General features: G+C 38.2%; 2 protein-coding genes and 1 long non-coding RNA gene across 5 annotated transcripts in view; 2 read left to right on the forward strand and 1 right to left on the reverse strand.

The window, feature by feature from the left end:
- CCL28 (C-C motif chemokine ligand 28) overlaps window positions 1-5,964 on the forward strand; it is a 32,152-nt gene extending 26,188 nt beyond the window's left edge. Inside the window, exons 3-4 of the mRNA XM_069095329.1 lie at window positions 1,760-1,886; window positions 3,729-5,964. Coding sequence (XP_068951430.1) covers window positions 1,760-1,886; window positions 3,729-3,927 — 326 coding nt within the window. The 3' untranslated portion in view covers window positions 3,928-5,964. The remainder of the gene's footprint in view (window positions 1-1,759; window positions 1,887-3,728) is intronic.
- Window positions 1-19,768, forward strand: part of HMGCS1 (3-hydroxy-3-methylglutaryl-CoA synthase 1) — a 161,043-nt gene that overhangs the window by 51,185 nt on the left and 90,090 nt on the right. The gene's annotated exons all lie outside the window — the stretch shown is intronic.
- The window catches only part of LOC138166858 (uncharacterized), a 62,604-nt gene that overhangs the window by 30,775 nt on the left and 12,061 nt on the right, over window positions 1-19,768 (reverse strand). For both annotated transcript variants that reach the window (XR_011169757.1, XR_011169758.1), the window contains exon 2: window positions 6,493-6,724. This is a non-coding gene — a long non-coding RNA (uncharacterized lncRNA). The remainder of the gene's footprint in view (window positions 1-6,492; window positions 6,725-19,768) is intronic.

The raw sequence follows: 19,768 nt of genomic DNA on the forward strand, positions 1-19,768 counted from the left end.
AGAGAGAGAGAGAGAGAGAGAGAGAGAGAGATTGGGCAGAGGGAGAGTAGAATATGAAGGGATGATATCTAAAAAATAAAATTAAGGAGTGAGAGAGGAATATATTGGGAGGAGAAAGGGAGAGATAGAATAGGGTAAATTATCTCATATAAAAGAGGCAAGAGAAAACTGTTACAATGGAGGGGAAGAGCAGGAAGGTGAAACGGAATAGGTTAACCTTACTCTCATTGAATTTGATGAAAGGAGGGAATAATATATATACTCAACTGGGTATCATACCCTACAGGAAAGTAGGAGGGAAGGAGATAAGAGTGGGGATCATAGAAGGGAGGGAAGATTGGGGGAGAGGGTAGTTAGAAGCAAACACTTTTGAAGAGGGACAGAGTTGAAGGAGAAAACAGAATAAGTGGAAGGTCAGGATAGGATGGAGGGAAATATAGTTAGTCTTTCACACTATGGAAACGTTCCACGTAACTACACATGTAAAACCGATTTGAATTACACATCTTCCTAGTGGGGATGGGCAAGGAGGGAAGAAGGGAAAGAATCTGGAAATCAAAGTTTTAAAAACAAATGTTTAAAAAATTGTATTTTTTACATGCAACTGGGAAATAAGATATACAGGCACTGGGGTATAGAAATCCATCTTGCCCTACTAGAAAATTAGGGGGATGAGGGAGAATATAAGAGAGAACAGATAGGGGGAAAAAGTATTCAGTAGGTTTGGTATCTTGGTGTGGGGGTAGGGGAAAGATGGGGAGAAAATTTGTAACTCAAATCTTGTGGAAATGAATGTTGAAAACAATAAATAAATAAATTGAAAGGAAAAAAAACTCAGGTCAAGTACCATCTTCAATTCTAAATGAAGCCTTTCTAGACCACCCCCCCAAGTTACTTGTATCTCCCCCCTCCAAAAAATAGCTTTCATTTATTTTGTATATATCTTAAAATTTTATATATAGGTGTACATGTCATTTACCCCTATAGAAAGTAAGCCTCTTGAGGACAGGAATTATTCTTTCTATTCTCAGGATCTAGCACACTGTCAGGTACATAATGTCTGCTTAAGATATTATTGTTGATTAATTGACTGGTAAAGACTGTGGCAGAATAGGGCTGAACTATATAGGGACAAGAACATGGAACCATGCATAGTATGGGCAAGGGATTTTCACATATTCAGGTATTGATTCTCTTCTAATGACATATTATACCACTGGTTAGCACTGTATTGCTATCTAATTTTTCATGTGTGAATGTTTAATTCTCCAACAAGATTGTAAATTCCTTGAGGGGCAGAGATCAAGTTTATGCTGTGTACATTTTAGTATGTGTAAAGAATTCAGTAAATGTTTGTTGTTTGATGAGGGTTGGATTGACACTGTCTTTGTGCTCTCTTTAGGATTCAACTCAGAGAAACATAGAGTTTCCTGGAAAGGAACTCAATGATCGTATAGTCTAGGGATTCTTAACCTTTTTGGCCTCATGGACTCCTGGTGAAACCTATGGACCCCTTCTCAGAATAATATTTTAAATGTATAAATTAAAATATATAGGGTTTACAAAAAACCAATTATATTGAAATACAATTATCAAAATATTTTTACAAGTTCATGTCCCCCAGGTTACCTCTGATTTTTATTCCAACCCCTTCATTTTATAGGTTGAAAAAATGAAGCTCAGGGAAACTTCCACTGGAAACAGGTAAAGGGCATATGGGATGCAAAGTCTGAACATTCCCTTTCTTTTATTTTTTTAGCCATTCTCCCTATAGCCTCCAACTGTTGCACAGAAGTGTCCCATCAGATTTCCAGAAGACTTTTAGCAAAAGTGAAAAGATGTCACATTCAAAGAGCTGATGGAGTGTGTGACCTACCAGCTGTCATGTGAGTGTCAATGAGCCTTCATACAATGTCAAAGCAAGTAGAAAGTCTGAAAATATTCTATTATATCTCTGTCCTATTAAAAAAATACATATCCTTCACATTCTTTACCTATTACAACTCAGTTCTCTATTCACCAACATACATTGTACTCATCAGAAAAAAAACAAACCACAAAATACAAAACAACCACCACTGAAAAACAAAAACAAGTGCTCTTCTAGAGAAATTGCCTACACCACTGAGACAATCATTGGGATGCAGTATAGTCACACCTTCCTGACACAGGAAAGGAAAATAGCTTCCACCTGTCACTGGTCTTCCCAATCCCTATTCTTATCTACAAGTTAAGCAAATATCTGGATGGAGAAGTAAGGATTTGGACCTGGGAGAAGATAACTTTGCCCATTACAAAGGGAAAGTGACTTCATTGATCCTCAGGCACATAAACAGCTTCACTGAAATTTCTATGCTAGCTTCCCTTCAACATGCATTTCTCTCGACTTTTCCTGCCCCTCTCAAGTGCTGCTGTATGCTTAGGGTGATGAAAAGTATTTTATTCCCCTAGAAGAGTTAGTCTTACTCCTTAAGTGTAGCCAAGGAAAGACACAGCAATATGTCTAGCAGTTTGGTACAGTTGAAAGAACATTGGATAAGAAGTCCGAGTTTGGGTTTAAATCCTGGCTTTACCCACTAAGTGACTTTGAATAAGACTTCATTGAACTCCCTGGACCTCAGTTTCCTCATCTGAAAATGAGGCAGCAGAGCAGGTAACCTCTTTTGTACCTTACAATTCTAAACCTAACTGTCTATGAAGAGATAGAACCTGCAGCAGTAAAACCTAGAAGGGAGAATCTGAACCAAGAAATGTCAATCATCTTTTCTATTTCTCCACCTCTTTCTTGAAACCTGACTGGGTGTTTTATTTATAGAGATCTCCAGGGAAGGAAATCTGTTTTGAAAACTATATAGAACTCAGGAGTAGGGAATTTGAGGCCACGTGTGACCTTCTATGTGTGGCCTTTTGACTGAGTCCAAGTTTTATACTTTTTTAAGGGGATTTGTTCTATGAAGTTTGGATTTTATGAAAGTGCCACACTTGAGGACCTAGAGGGCCACATGTGGCCTCAAGGCAGCAGATTACCCACCCCTGAGTAGATAGTAAAATATTTTGGGTTTTTTTTTTAATCTTCTCTATTTGATCACAAAGCCTCTTTAGTAAGGTCCTGGGGTGCTATTATATATATATTATATATGCTGGCATTTGTTTTTTTGTTTTTGTTTTTTGGAGGGGGGAAATCAAGGCAATTGGGGTTAAATGACTTGCCCAAGGTCACACAGCTAGTAAGTGTTAAGTGTCTGAGGTCAAATTTGAACTCAGGTCCTACTGACTCCAGGGCCAGTGCTCTATTCACTGTGCCACCTAGCCACCTCTATTATATGGCATTTGAATAACCAGATGACCTTAGCATTCCTCAAAATCTCTCCTTGGGCACTCCTCCCAAAAGGTTCCCCCAAACTCCACTTCTATCAGCATCTCTAAGGTGCCAACTAGTGCACTACTTATTCCTATGATAAAGTGGAGGCCTTCATCCCCTGTTGCCTGAGAAAGAATTGCATTTCTCATCTCATCTCACTGACTGTATTCCCATTCTCATGTCTCATTCTTGGGCAGGAGAAGGCCACAGCCTAAGTTATACTCTGGGTTTAGTCTTGCTATATAAAACCAAGTCTTACAGAAAATGTTGTATTTTAAAGGGAATATGAGTAATCATTACACTATTTTTTCAATTACTTATGTTTCTTAAAAGTCTTCCTCCTTCACCTCCATTTTTTTTCTGGCAGCCTCCATGTCCATCATCGAAAATTCTGTGTCAGTCCACATAATCACACTCTTAAGACATGGATGAAAATGCAAAAGAACAAGAAAAATACAAAAGGAAATATTTGTAAAAGGAAGAAACACCCCCACGAGAAGAAGAGGAAGAGCAAAGTGACAAAGCCAAGACAGCATCATAAACATGGACAGAAAACTCCTTATTAGCAAATGAGTCTACAAAGGGCTTCCCTGCAATGAACCTGGAAAGTGACTGGTTGTATGGATTTACCATAAATTATCCAGAGTCAAATGCTTATTATTAGAAACCAACAACTCCCCAGGAGAAACAGTAGACCAGCTGTTTTCTGCAATATACTGAGTAGTTAATAATAACCCTCAGATAGAGAAACAACATAAAAACAAAGATGTTGTGTGTCTTAGGAGTAGAGAACCATTTTTTAAAATGGGGAAATTGATGCCAGATTATCAATTAAAACACAGACCATTTAAATAATGATTAAATAAAGATTATCAATTTAAACACTGACAATTAAAATACAGACCAACTCTCTTCTGTGATTTCACTCTTTCCCCAAGGCTAGATTCAAAGGTTTTAATCCTTCTTTGTTCCCCTCTATGTTATTAATTTGTTTCCACACTTTACGCCCATTCATTTCTTGTCAACAGAGGCTTAAGTGATATAACAATCTGACTTTGTGAGCATCGGAGAGCAGGAGCCAGTAAACCCTTTATTCAGTGCAGCACTACGGGTTGAAGTTGCTGCAGTGCTGATTTGGGCACAAACTCAGTACACCTGTAGTCACCTAGGGTCAATCATTGACAAAAATACCCCCGAGAGCAGCCCTTGCATTATAATGGAAAGTACCAAAGCAAAGAGTGTGGAGAGAATGGGAGAGAACTTCCTGTTTTGGTTGTAGCATAAAGGGAGTCTCTGGATGTTTTGCTCAGGAACCCAGAATTCAAATTTATTTCTGCTGGAGTTGATAGTTGCCTTTTTAGTTTTAATAATAATTGTTTGGAAAACTTTTTTTAAAAAATATTTAAAGATACATGATTTGTACAAATATTGGCAGTGAAATTATAGAAAGATTGCACAGACCCGATCCTGATTTCACTAAGATTTGTACATGAGTATTTGGGGCCTGAATTTATTTCTAGGTATTGGAGTAATTAGATAGTCTTTATAGGTAAATCTCCCATTTGCAAACCTACAACCTATCTTTGTTTCATTTTAACTGACCATGTTGGAAAGTACTGCTAGTCTATAAGGTTAATAAGTACTTCCCTCACAATAAATGAAGGTGGTATACTGTTATTTAAGCTAAAATTCTGAAAATTGAGTTGCCTAGCCCACAGTCACAGGAGCTCAAAAGAAACATTCAAATCCAAGTGCTTCCTGTCTTGCTATCTGGTGCTGTCTTGCAATGTTTTCCTCATATTGCCTCTGCTCAGACCTATCATTTTAGCATGAAAGTAGAGATAAAACAGAAGAAACACTATCATGAAGTGTTCCTTTCCTTTCTATTATTAACAGCACAGCAGTCATCAAATTTTATCAGATTGGTTTTTCTGCTTCCATTTCTTCATCTATTCACCAAACATGCTATCAAAATAATCTTCCTAACATATGGGTCTGGCCATGTTACTCACCTAACCCTAAAACCCTCAAGTGGCCTTCTATCACCTCTCAGGTAAAATAGAAGCTCATTATTTAAAACTCACTTGTTATTTAAGACATCACAATCTGTCTCCAGTCTACCTTTCCAGGCTTATTTTATATTACTTCTCTCCACACATTTTATGTTCTAACCAAATTAGCCTCCTACCTGTTTACCAGAATCAATATTCTCTTTAGCACCACCCCATAACCATAATATACTTCCTCCTGATGACTTGACTTTCCTTATCTCCTTTCAAAATTCAGGTCAAGGCGCCACCTTGCCTATGAAACTTTCCTTCCTATGACTAAATGTTAGTGTCTTCTCCCACTTTGGGTATTTACTTAACTGTGTATGTGTTGCTGCCTTTCAATAGATCGAAGCTTCTTGAGGCTAGAGGCTGTTTTGTTTTTCTCTAATGCTTGTCAACATATGAAACAAATATATTTCTTGCATTGTATAGTAATAAAATAAAATAAAAAGTTGGATGCCATTACATAAGGGCTATTTACTAAGATCTACATGTGAATATTGAGGCAAGATTTCATTCTGGGTACTGGAGGTAATCAGGTATTACTCAGAGGTGAGCCTCCTCTTTGCAAAATCTCCTATGACCTATCATTTTAAGAGATTGTGTTGCAAAGTAAATTTATCTGGTATTTTTAGGAAATTCATTTTATTGTGAAACAAATACACTTCGTGAATATTTTAACAACTTATTGCAATTTTCCTACACTGTCACCTACAGTTTCAAATATTTGGAACAAACGTTTTGATGCAAGTGGAGCCAAATTTAAAATGAAAATTTATATTTTCTGATTTTTAATTTTGAACATTATTCCTTTTCTCTGGCTTCCTTTGTGAGATCCTAAATATTCTGTTAAAAGAATTAAATGTTGATTCAAGTTGTTTATTTTTAACACAACAATCACTTCCCAACTTCCCCTTTCTAAAGAAAACCACAACAAGACAGTTAAGCAAACACCAATGATAGAGCAATGAAATTGACAGAGGGTGTAAGCTTATCCACCTACAGTCCTCCATCTCTCATCAGAGAGTAAGTGGGTTTCAACATCAGTCACCTGGAGCCAACATGGGTCATTTCACTTACCCTGGCCTTCTATTATCTTCTAGTGTTACCTTCATTTTTCTGCTGGAGACTAGTCTTGTAAAGTTCAAATTGATTTGATATAGTGTTTCTGGGCTTGGTTTCCTTTTATTCTTTTGATTCATCTTGGGTTTGTTCCAGTGTTGAGAGTTTAGGTGATGCTGTAGAGATCTACATTTACGTCTTCTTTGTAGTATCTCTTCTAGTAGGTATAGCAGCAAGCACTCTAGCATCTCTAAATTAAAAAAAATTAAAAATTTTTTAAGTTGGCTGCCAACACAGGTTCTTAGATCTGCTTTTCTAAAGGAAAGCAACTCAAAATGGGTTAATAATCTTACTTTAATCAATCAAACATATATCATTTACCTAGTTCGGGGGAAAAGCCAGCACCTTGAACTTCAGAGCATACAAACAAGTTACAAGCAGACAGAGAAACAGATCAGCAGGACAGGCTTCCAACTCTCTAACCATTACATCCATACCTAGTTAATTACCAGAGAGAAGCACCAACATCTGGGTTTTCAAAGCCAGGGGGCTCAATGGCTGTCTAGAATCTCATCTGGTCAAATCACACAACTCCTCTCAAAGTGAGCCCCAAAACCTCACATCAGGGTATATATAGCCTTCTCCTGGCTCAGAGAATGTAACAACACTCTTGACCCCACTGCCCAATCACAAAGTAACTAGGTGTGGGAATTCCTGAAAAAACAAGCCTCCCACCACAGGTTCCATGTGACCACATTCAGTCTATTAGGGGGGAGGGTATATTTTCAAATCAGGGAAGGTTCTCAGAGTTACTTAAGCCTATCAAAGGGCCAAGGGGCAGGGAAGATCTTAGATTCCCATTCCCATAACAGTAGGTCATACTCTCTATTAGGGAATTAAAGACAGTTTCTGAAGTCTATTGCACTACATAGGAAAGTAGAGATGGGGAAGAAGAAAGCCAGAAGGAAATAAACAGCTTCATGTGCTAGTTCTAAAAAACAAACAAACAACAAAAATTCTACAACCTATAAAATGAAGGTGAACATCATATATGGAGTATAACCCTGGGGTTCCAATTAGAATGAGTAGAAATTGTGGCCATGTTACTTACTTACCCCCAAGACCCTCAAGTGGCTTTTTATCACCTCTCAGGTAAAATAGAAAGTCATTATTTAAAACTCAACAAAAAGCATGTTGACACAGTGTATGGAGTGCCAGGCCTGGAGTCAGGAAGACTCATTTTCCTGAGTTTAAATCTGGCCTCAGACACTTGCTAGCTGGTGGACCCCGGTAAGTCACTTAACCCTGTCAGTCTCAGTTTCCTCATCTATAAAATTATTTGAAGAAGGAAATGGCAAACCACTCCAGTATTCTTGCCAAGAATACCTCAAATGGAGTCACAGTCAGACACAACTGAAACAACTGAACAACAACAAAATGGAAGAGGAGTTAAGAAAGAAGAGAGATATCACAGTTAAGTACCTTCTTTAATAATTACAAGAGGGGAAGGTGGAGCCAAGATGGCAGAGTAAAGGCAGAGACTTATCTGAGTTCTCCCCCAAACCCCTCAAAACACTTAAATAATGACTCTCAGCAAATTCTAGAGCAGCAGAACCCACAAAAAAAGTGAAATGATATTGCAGCTCAAGACAACTTAGACGTTCAGCAGGAAAGGTCTGTTGCACCAGGGTGAGATAGAAGCACAGTCCAGCACAGGTCAAACCAATGCAGACTAGGCTCCCCAAAACCAGGGGCAGGCCTCAGGGCAACTGAATCAGTGGCGGCAATGGTTTCCTGACCTCTTTGTCCACAGATTCTAAAGACAACTTAGAAGGTTAGCAGGAAAATGTCCAGAATATCAAGGGAATTAAAGAAAAGAATTGCAAGGGAAGGTGGTCTAGCCATAATAGATTTAAAACTGTATTATAAAATCAGCAACCATCACAACTATTAGGTACTCGCTAAGATATAGAGTGGTGGATCAGTGGAATAGGTTAGGTGCACAAGACACAGTAGTCACCGGCTACAGTAATCTACTGTTTGATGAATCCAAAGTCTCCAACTTCTGAGATAAGAACTCACTATTTGATAAAAAACTGTTGGGAAACTGGAAAACAGTATGGCAGAAACCAACATCTTACACAGTATACCAAGATAAGGTCAAAATGGGTACATGATTTAGACATAAAGGTTGATAATATAAGCAAATTAGGACAGCAAGGAATAGTTTACCTGTCAGATCTATGGAGATGGGAAGAATTTATGACCGAACAAGAGATAGAGATTATGAAATGCAAAATAGATAATTTTGATTACATTAAATTTAAAAGTTTTTGCATAAAGCCCATGCAACCAAGATTAAAAGGGAAGCAGAAATCTAGGAGACAATTTTTACAACCAGTATCTCTGATAAAGGCCTCATTTCTAAAATATATAGAGAACTGAATCAGATTTAAAAGAATATAAAAGATAAATGATGAAAGGATATGAATAGGCAGTTTCCAGATGAAGATATTAAACCTATCTATGGTTACATGAAAAAATGCTCTAAATCACCATTGATTAGAGAAACGTAAATTAAAACAAAGAAGAGGACTTATCACACTTATTAGATTGGCTAATATGACAAAAAAGGAAAATTTTAAATGCAGGAGATGTGGAAAAATTGGAACACTAATGCATTGTTGGTGGAGTTATGGACTGATACAATCATTTCAGAGAGCAATTTGGAACTATGCCCAAAAGGCATAATGCATACCCTTTGATCCAGCAATACCACTACTAGGTCTGTATCCCAAAAAGATCATAAAAAAGGGTAAAGAACCCACATGTACAAAATTATTTACAGTAGCTCTTTTTGTGGATGTGAAGAAGGAAATTGAGGGGATGCCCATCAATTAGGGGATGACTCAATAAGTTGTGGTATACAAAGGTAATGAAATACTATTGTTTTATAATAAATGATGAACCAGCGGACTTCAGAAAAACCTGGAAAGTCTTAAACAAACTGATGCCGAGTGAAGTGAGCAGATCCAGGAGAACATTGTACACAGTAACAGCAACATTGTATGATGACCAACTTTGATAGACTTAGCTCTTCTCAGCAATGTAATGATCCAAGACAATTCCAAAACACTCATGATGGAAAATGCTATCCACATCCAGTGAAAGAATTATGGAGTCTGAATGCAGATTGAAGCATACTATTTTCTCTTTTTTTCCCTTTTGTTTTGACTCTTTCACAACATGATTGATAGGGAAATACATTAAATATGATTGTACATGTATAGTCTATATCATATTACATGCTATCTTGGGGAGGGGGGAACAGAGAGAAAGGGAAAGATTTGGAACTCAAAATCTTTTTTCTTTACTCATTTTTTTATATTTTCCTCTCTTTTTTATTTTTTAGTTTACATAATTCATTTCCACAAGATTTTGAGTTACAAATTTTCTCCCCATTTTCCCCTAGCCACTACCCCAAAACAGTGATGCCACTGAATATCCCCTCCTCCAATCTGCTCTCTCCCATATCTTCCCCCATCCCCCCTCCAACTTTCCAATAGGGCATAGTGTATCTCTATGCTACAGTGCCTGTATATCTCATTTCCCAGTTACATGTAAAATAATAATAATAATGATATGTATATATATATATATATATATATTTTTTTTTTTTTTTAACATTTGATTTTAAAATGTTGGATTCCAGATTTTTTCCCTTCCTTCCTCCTCACCTACCCTCACTGGGAAGATAAGCAATTCAATATAGGTTGTACATGTTTAGTTATGCAAAACATTTCCATAGTGGATATATTGTGAAAGACTGGCTGTATTTCCCTTCATCCTATCCCACCCCCCACTTGCTGTATTCTCTACTTTGGTCCTGTCCTTTTTCAAAAGTGGGTGCTTCCAACTTCCCCTCCCTCATCCCCGCCTGCCCTCCCTTCCATTATTCCCCCTCTCTTCCCCTTCCCCTCTACTCTCCTGTAGGGTGAGATACTGTATTTGGTGTATATGTCATTCCCTCCCTAAGCCAAATTCAATAAGAATAAGGTTGACTCATTCCCTTTTGCCTTCCTGTTCTTCCCCTCCATTGTAACAATTTTGCCTTGCCTCTTCTATATGAGATAATTTACCCCATTCTGTCTCTCTCCATCTCCTCTCATTATATTCCTCTCTCACCTCTTAATTTTACCTTTTAAGTATCATCCCTTCCTATTAAATTGGTCCTGTGCTTTCTATGTATACCTGTAGACATATATACACACACTCACATATGTATTCATACACCCATATACCCTCTTATATAGCCATATATATATATACACATTTTTTCTATTCCCTTCAACTATTCTCATATTGATAAAAGTTTCATTAAGTTACAGTTATTGTTTTTCCACATAGGAATGTTAATAGTTCAACTTTGATCAGTGGTTTATGATTTCTTTTCCCTGTTTATCTTCTCATGCTTTTCTTGCTTCTTGTATCTGAATATCAAATTTCCTATTCAACTCTGGTTTTTTCATCAAGAATTCTTGAAAGTCCTCTATTCCACTAAATGACCATATTTTCTCCTGAAACATGAAACTCAGTTTTGCTGGGTAGGTGATTATTTGTTTTAATCCCAGCTCCTTTGACCTCCAGAATATCATATTCCAAGCCCTTCAATCCCTAAGTGTGGAAGCTGCCAGGTACTGAGTTATCCTGATTGTGTTTCCACAGTATTGAAATTGTTTCTTCTTAGCTGCTTGTAATATTTTCTCCTTGATCTGGGAATTCTGGAACCTGACTATAATATTCCTAGGAGTTTTCTTTTGGGGATCTTTTTCAAGAGGTGAACAGTGAGTTCTTTCAATTTCTATTTTGCCCTCTGGTTCTAAAACATCAGAGCAATTTCCCTGAGAATTTTTTGAAGGATGATTTCTAGGTTCTTTTTTTGATCATGGCTTTCAGGTAGTCCAGTAACTTTTAAATGATGGCTCCTGGATCTATTTTCTAGGTCAGTGGTTTTTCCAACGAGATATTTCACATTGCCTTCTATTTTCTCATTTGTTTGGATCTGTTTTATACTATCTTGATTTCTCATAAAGTCACTAGATTCCATTTGCTCCAATCTAATTCTGAAGGAATGATTCTCTTCAGTGACCTTTTGAGATTCTTTTTCCATCTGGCAAATTTGGCTTTTTAAGGGATTCTTCTCCTCATTGCCTTTTTGAGCCTCTTTTGCCATCTGAGTTAGTCTATTTTTTTAAGATGTTATTCTCTTCAGTCAGGTGTAGCAGCAAGCACCCCAAGCATCCTCAGGGTTTGCAGCTACTACAGGTTCTTGGATCTGCTTTGTTAAAGGAAAACAACTCAAAATGGGTTAACAAGCTTACTTTAATCAGTCAGACACATATCGTTTACCTTGTTCAGGAGAAAAGGTCAGCACCCTGAACCTCAAAGTATACAGGCATAATTATCAAGACAGAAACATCAAGTAGACAGATTTCCAAACTGTCCAACCATTACATCCATACCCAGTCAACATCTGGGTTTCCACATTCTGGGTTTTTCAAAGCCGGGGGACTCTCAACAACGGCTTCCCAGAATTCAGATCAAATCACAGAATACTTCTCAAAGTGAGTCCCAAAACAAAGCTACACATCAGAGCTTATATAGCCTTCTCCTGGCTCAGAGAATGTAACAACCTTATTGACCCACTGGCCAATCAAAAAGTATCTACTGAAAAAACAAGCCTCCCTCCCCAGGCTTCTGGTGCACTTTAGCCTAGGGGCAGGGAAGATCTTTAAAATTTACATTCGCATTACATCAGGTTGTTGAATCTCATTTCATAATTTTCTTGCTTCATTCTCATTGCTCTTCCCAATTTTTCTTCCACTTCTCTTATTTGATTTTCAAAATCCTTTTTAAGCTCCTCTATTAGCTGTAACCAGTTCATATTTTTCTTGGATGCTTTTGGTGCAGGAGTTTTGATTTTGATGTCTTCCTCCTGTTTCATGATTTGATCTTTTTGTCCCAAAATAGGAGTGTAAAGTTGGATTGCTCTGTTTGCTTTGCTTCCTTTGCTTGATCATGTTGCAATTCAATTACTTGACTTTTAAGCCTTTTGCCACAGTAGAACTCTGCTACCAGAAACTAGAGCTTTATCCCAAATGCTAGAGTTTTCACAGCTACTGGAGTTATTAGTTGGGTGCCTTCTCTGAAGCCTCCACACACTCTGGCAAACTGTTCACACCCCCCAGAACCTCCACCCTAGACCACAATCCAGATCCAAGCAGGTTAAACCAAGAACTTTAACCCTTCACTTGGTCCCCCTACAATCTGCAGACAAGGAGCTCTGAAGCAACCTCATGGCTGGTGGCTGCACCGCAATGGAGCCTCAGCTGCTTCTCACCCCAGAGGCAAAGGCAGAATCACACTCCCGAATTCCCAGATCCCAAAGTCCACACTGCACTGACCTCTCACTTTGTCCTTCACATCTATGTCTCGATAATGCTGGAAACTGCCACCACTGCTGGTGATCTGAAGTCCCTCCAGCAGGTGTCTGGTCAGGCCATCCTGAGGCTAAAACCTCGGGCTCACCTGGGGCTGGGCTTGGCTTCCAGAGTGCTGTGCTGGCCACTTCCTGCTGTCCTGCTGGACTGTCCTCAGTGGGAGGTTAGCTTCTCTGTGTCATTTTGTGGGTTCTGCCTGGAACTCAAAATCTTATAAAAAGTGAATGTTGAAGGGGTGGTGAGGTGGCTCAGTGAGTAAGAGCACCTGCTCCAGTGTCAGGATAACCTGGGGATCGAATCCCGGGCTCAGATACTTAGCACCACACCCAGAAAAAACTGGCCGTGTAGCCTCGAGCAAGTAACTTAACCCCAATTGCTTTAAAAAAAAAGTGAATGTTGAAAACTAAAAATAAATTTAAAATTAATCAATTGAATGAATGAATGAATGAATAAAAGAAGGTCAGCAGGAAAAGTCTATCTCAAATATGTGGAGTTATAGTCAGGATAACACAAGATTTAGCAGCTTCTACATTAAAAGATCAGAGGTTTTGAAATATGATATTCTGGAGGGCAAACTAGGATTACAACCCAGAATCACCTACCCAGAAAAACTGAGTAAAATCTCTCAGGGGAAAAAATTGACATTCAATGAAATAGAAGCCTTTTAAGTATTCTTGGTGAAAAGACCAGAGCTGAATAGAAAATTTGACTTTCAAATACAAGATTCAAGAGAGGCATAAAAGGTAAACAGGAAATGGAAATCATAAGGGACTTGATAAGGTTAAACTGTTTACATTCCTATATAGGAAGACATGAAGACTTCTCATTATTAGGGCAGTTAGAAGGAGTATATATAGACAGAGGACACAGCTGTGAGTTGAATATGAAAGGATGATATCTAAATAAATTAAACTAAGGTGTGAGAGAAGAATGTACTGGGAGAACAGGATGAGGAGAGGTAGAATGGGATAAATTATCTCTCATAAAAGAGGCCAAAAAAAGCTTTTTACAGTAGAGGAGAAGAGGGAAATGGTGAGGGAGAGTGAGTGAACCTTAGCCTCATCAGAATTGGTTCAAAGAGGGAATATCATATACTCTCAATTAGGTATATAAATCATTCTTACCATATAAGAAAGTAGGAGGGGAAGAAGATAAAAGTAAGGGGATGGTGGTGATAGAGGGGAGGGCAGATTAGGGAAGGGGACAGTCCGAAGCAAAACAATTTAGAGGAGGGACAGGGTAACAGGAGAGAGAGGATATTAAAAAACAGGGGAGGGGGAATAGGATGGAGGAAAATATAGTTAACAATAGTAATTATTAAAAAAATTTTGAAGCAATTTCTTTGATAAAGGCCTCATTTCTCAAACATATAGAGAACTGAGTCACATTTATAAAAATAAGGGCCTTTCCCTAATTGATATATGATCAAAAGATATGAACAGTTTTCAGATGAAGTAATCAAAGCTATCTATAACCATATTTTAAAAATGCTCAAACTCACTATTGATTGGAGAAATGCAAATTAAAACAATTCTGAAGTACTACTTCATACCTATTAGATTGACTAACAGGACAGAAAAGAAAAATGACAAATAGTGGAGGGGATGTGGGAAAAGTGAAACATTAATGCATTGTCGGTGGAGTTGTGAACTGATTCAATCATTCTATAGAACAATTTGGATACCACTATTAGGTCTGTATCCCAAAAGTGAAAAAAAAAAAAACAAAAAGGAAAAGGACCTATATATAAAAAAAATATTTATAGCAATTCTTTTCTGGTGGCAAAGAAATGGAAATTGAGGGGATGCCCATCAGTTGGAGAATGGATGAACAAATTGTGCTACATGATTATGATGGAATACTATTGTGCTATAAGAAATGATAAGGAGGATGCTCTCATAAAAACCTGGAAAGACTTACATGAGCTGATTGATGCAAAATGAAATGTACTGTGTACAAAGTAACAGCAAATATTGTAAGATGATCAGCTGCGAATAACTTAGTTGTTCTCAGCAATGCAATGATCCAAGACAACTCTGAAGGACTTATGCTGAAAAATGCTATCCATCCCCAGAAAAAGAACTTATGGTGAATGACTATAGATTGAAGTATACTCTTTTTTACTTCATTTTTCTTGTCTATATTTTCTTCTACATCATGATTATTATGGAAATGTTTTGCATGACTATACATGTATAACCTAACATCAAATTGCTTGCCTTCCAAATGGGGGGTGGGGTGGGAGGAGAAAGGGAGAGAATTTGGAAGTGAAAGTTTTAAAAATAAATGTTACAAATTGTTTTTACATGTAACTGGGGGGAAATAAAATATTAAATAAATTTTAAAAGTCTTTCAAAAAAAGAATTACATGGAGAAGCATGTATTGTTGCAACTTGTATACATATTCTGAGGAGACATAGGTCATAGGAAAACAGTAACAATCTGGGGCAGGAAGATGCATCTCGTACAGGGAATGATCTGGTGCTTTCTCAATAATGGAACCAAGATATTCTATACTATGTTTTAGAGAAACATTGTAGAAAGAGACATTACAATCAGCCCCTCTCATTACTCTGGCATACATATTGGAAGCCAAGATTGTCTAAATACTATAAATTCAGATGGCAGCAATATTATTCTGCTTGAGAGCTATCCCAAACCCTGGTTCCATCTGTTACTGACAGCTATGGTAGTATCGCTGTTTCCCAAGATGAAATTACTGATGTAAAAACAGTATATTCTGTGTCAACTCTAATGGCCTATTTAGGGCTATGCATTTCCCAACAAGAACAAATACACATTTGTCTACTATGAGTTAAAACCAAAATATTCCTTGCAGCCTGCCTTCTATGCCTAAATTACCAATGGACAATCCACACAGAAAATCAGTTCAGGTCAATAATGATGCCATATCTGTTGGCATATGAGGTCAGGACTGGCTAGCTCCATTGATTAAAGCATGACATTTGTGAGGCCATGGTTAGGGATTCTAGCCCTCCTGCTCCCTTCCCACAGCCACTGACCTTAACCTTAGTCAGTTGCCTTGAAAATTCAATTCCAGTCAACAAATGTTTGTTAAGTTAACTCTGTGTAGTTCAAAACAAACATCCTCAGTTGAAGGATCTCAAGTGAGTCTGGAAGGTCACTTCCAGCTCTGGAATTATGAAGCTATGATTCTATTGATGCTGGGTTAGCAGCATGACCTTACTTAACATATTATATAAATCACTGCTGCAACTTCAAAAATTTGAAAAAATTTTTCCCCTCTTTTTTTTTTTAGTAAATTTTACTTTAAAAAATGTTTTATTGATGCTTTTGGAGTTTTTTATGTCACTGTAACTTCCCAATAGCCTCACCCCAATAGAACCCTACTTATGTCACAAATAAGTATAGGCATATTTGGGAGATATTGCGGGTTTGGTTCCAGACCACTGCAATAAAGCAAATATAACAATAAAGTGAATATTGAAGTAAACCATATATCATAATAAAGTGTCACATTAATTTTTTAGTTTTCCAGTGCTAATAAAAGTTATTTTTACACTATATACTGTGGTCTATTAAGTAAGCAATAGTATTATACCTAAAAAAACAATGGACATACTTTAATTAAAAATATTGTTAAAATGGCTAACTATCCTCTGAGTCATCAAGTTGTGATCTTTTTGCTGGTGGAGGATCTTGCCTTGATATTGATGGCTGCTGAGTGGTTAGGGTGGTGGTTGCTGAAGGTTGGGGTGGCTGAAGCAATTTCTTAAAATAAGACAACAATGAAGTTTGCTGCATCAATTGACTCTTTCACTTCAACACTTAGAGACCATTGTGGGGTTATTCATTGGTCCACTTTCCATCTTGTGTCTCTTGGAATAGGGAAGCCCAAGGAGATGGAGAATGAGTGGAAATATCCAGCTGGTGGAGCTGTCAGTATACCCATAACATTTATTGATTAAGTTCTCCAACTTATATGGCACGGTTAGTGGTGCTCCAAAACAATTACAATAGTAACATCAAAGATCACTGATCAACATAACAGATATAATAATGAAAAAGTTTTAAATACTGCGAGAATTACCAAAATGTGACACAGTGATATGATGTGAGCACATGCAGTTGAAAAAATGGTACCAATAGATTTGCTTGATGCAAGGTTACCATAAACCTTCAATTTGCAAACAAAATAAAACAAAACAAAACAAACACAATAAGCAAATAAACACAATAAAACAAAAGCACAATAAAACAGGGTACACCAAAGGCTAGAGATGGGGCCTGGCCCGCTGGCTACATGTGCCTACAAAACTCTGAGTATGTAGGAACTAGGTTAAAATGTAATTGGGAGGGGCAGCTAGATGGTACAGTGAATAGAGCTCCTGCCAAGGAGGCAGGAGGACCTGAGTTCAAATCTGGCCTCAGACACTTGACACACTTACTAGCTGTGTAACCTTGTGTAATATAATGCCAAGCAAAGGCAACTTCGCAAGGTTCAAAATACCAGCATAGGTGCTCTCCATTTTATTCAGTGACAAATTAAGAACAGAGGGAATAAAAATATGACATCATTCAAAATACAGCATTTAACAAGTGTGATTCAATAATCTCCAAGTACTACCTGATTTAATCAAGTACTACCCCACCCCAGGACATTACATTCATTTAATCAATTACAAAGTCCCTGTTCTAAATACTACTACACCCCTAGGCTGTACCTTCATTTAGTCTATCACAAAGCCCCTGTTCTCAAATGGAGATTAGTTTCCAATCATAAGTAAAATACATTCATTTGTTCAATCATAGAACACAAAAAGGTCAAAAGTTCCCCACCCCTGGATCACAATTGAATCTACCCCAGAGTTACAACAAGTTTAAGCACAGGACTTAATGCCCAAATGGAGGTCTTTTCTTCATCTTGACAAGAGGCAAGTTCTCAGCAATCTTTGTTCCTGGGGAGACAAAGCTTAGCAAGGCCACAAGATACATTGTCAGTCTCTTCATTCTCTGTCTGCAGAACAGTCCTAGGACCCCTGAAAACATCAGCAAAACCCTCTTCCAGGATTTCTGTAAACATACAACAAGAAAATCCTTTTTCAGGGCTTCTGAACCAACAGCAAGGTTCCAAGAATTCTGCAACAACAGCACTGTCCTTCACCAGTGGACAGTATTCACTCTGTCTGCAGGACAGTCTCAGGAGCTCTTAACCAACAGCCAGGTTCCAGAACTTCTTCAACAACAGGACTGTCTTTCACCAGTGGACAAATCTGGCAAAACAACATAAAAACAGACAGACAAAGTACCAGCATAACAGCCATGTCTCCTCAGTCCTTGGCAGCTCTGGGTGGCAGGTCTCAAAAGTCCTGGGCAATTCAAAGTGGCCCTCAGCAATCCTCTCAGTCTCTCTCTGCCTCCAAAAGGGTGCTGCTTCCAAAAAGTTCTTCTGCCTCTCTCTTGTGTCTCTCCAAATCTATGTCACCAGTTCCTCCCAGTTCAGCCCTCTCTTTTCATGTCAACAAGTCCATTCCACAAGTGGGATTCACAAGCTCTAGGTTTTAACACAATCAAACCAAAAACCAAGCCAATATAGGGATCTTTAAATGCCATTACTATTACACCTTGGACAAGTCACTTAATCCCAATTACCTTGCCTTCCCCCCTCCAAAAAAAAGGTAATTGGGAAATGTTTAACAAAATAAATAAAAATGCAATAAAATATAGATAATGTTCATTTGTCATTTACTAAATTAATATGCAGCCCATAGGGATCCTCTTCTATTTGAGTATGACACCTATGGTGTAGAGAACTACTAGGTGAGGGAACTCCTACCAATGCATGTCAGCACCTTCTCTGCAATTTATAGTCTTAAAGAGTTGTCCAGGGGATTGAGAGGTTAAGAGACTTGCCTGGAGTCACACAACCAGCATGTGTCAAGTACAGGACTTGAAATTGAATCTTCCTGGGGTGGCTAGGTGATGCAGTGAATAGAGTACCAGCCCTGGAGTCAGGAGGACCTAAATTCAACTCTGAAGTCAGACACAACACAAAACTAGTCATGCGACACTGGGCAAGTCACTTAATCCCAATTGCCCTGCCTTCCCCCCTGCAAAAAAAAAAAAAAAAAAAGAAATTGAGTCTTCCTGCCTCCAAGGCCAGCCCTCTATCCACTACCCCCAGGCTGCATCTCAAGTACAATTAAAACAAGACAAACTAAAGCCTTAACTAGGTCTGATAATATATGCTTCATTCTTTACCTAGAGAAAGGAAAGCTAAGAAAGTACCATATCATTCCTGGTACATTAGTTGCATCTTCCTGACTCAGACTGCTACTATTTACCTGTGATCTATGTCTCCTTAGAATATTGTAATGGTAATGGAATTTAAAGATACCCTTGTATTGGCTTGGTTTTCAGGTTAAGTATTAAACCCAGAACTTGTGAATTACACTTGTGGGTTGGACTCGTTGATGTGAAGAGAGAGGGCTGAACTGGGAGGAGCTGGTGCTGTGGATAGAGAGACCCAAGCAGAGGAGGCCAGAAGAACTTTTGGGGAGCAGCATCATGAAGGCAGAGAGAGACAGACAGACAGACAGACAGACAGACAGAGAGACAGAGAGGAAGAGGGAGAGACACAGAGGAAGAGGGAGAGACACAGAGAGAGAGAGAGACTGCTGAAGGCCAGTTGGAGATGCCAGGACTTTTTGAAAGCTGCCACCTGGAGCTGCCAAGAACTGAGGAGGTAGGACTTTGGTGCTGGTATTTTTTCTGTCTGTTTTGATGTTGTTTTGCCAGATTCATCTGCTGGT

This window comes from Petaurus breviceps, unplaced genomic scaffold (assembly GCF_028583685.1).
Source record: "Petaurus breviceps papuanus isolate PSGF00001 unplaced genomic scaffold, PetGlider_PUasm1.0 226, whole genome shotgun sequence".
In the NCBI taxonomy this organism is placed as follows: domain Eukaryota; kingdom Metazoa; phylum Chordata; class Mammalia; order Diprotodontia; family Petauridae; genus Petaurus; species Petaurus breviceps.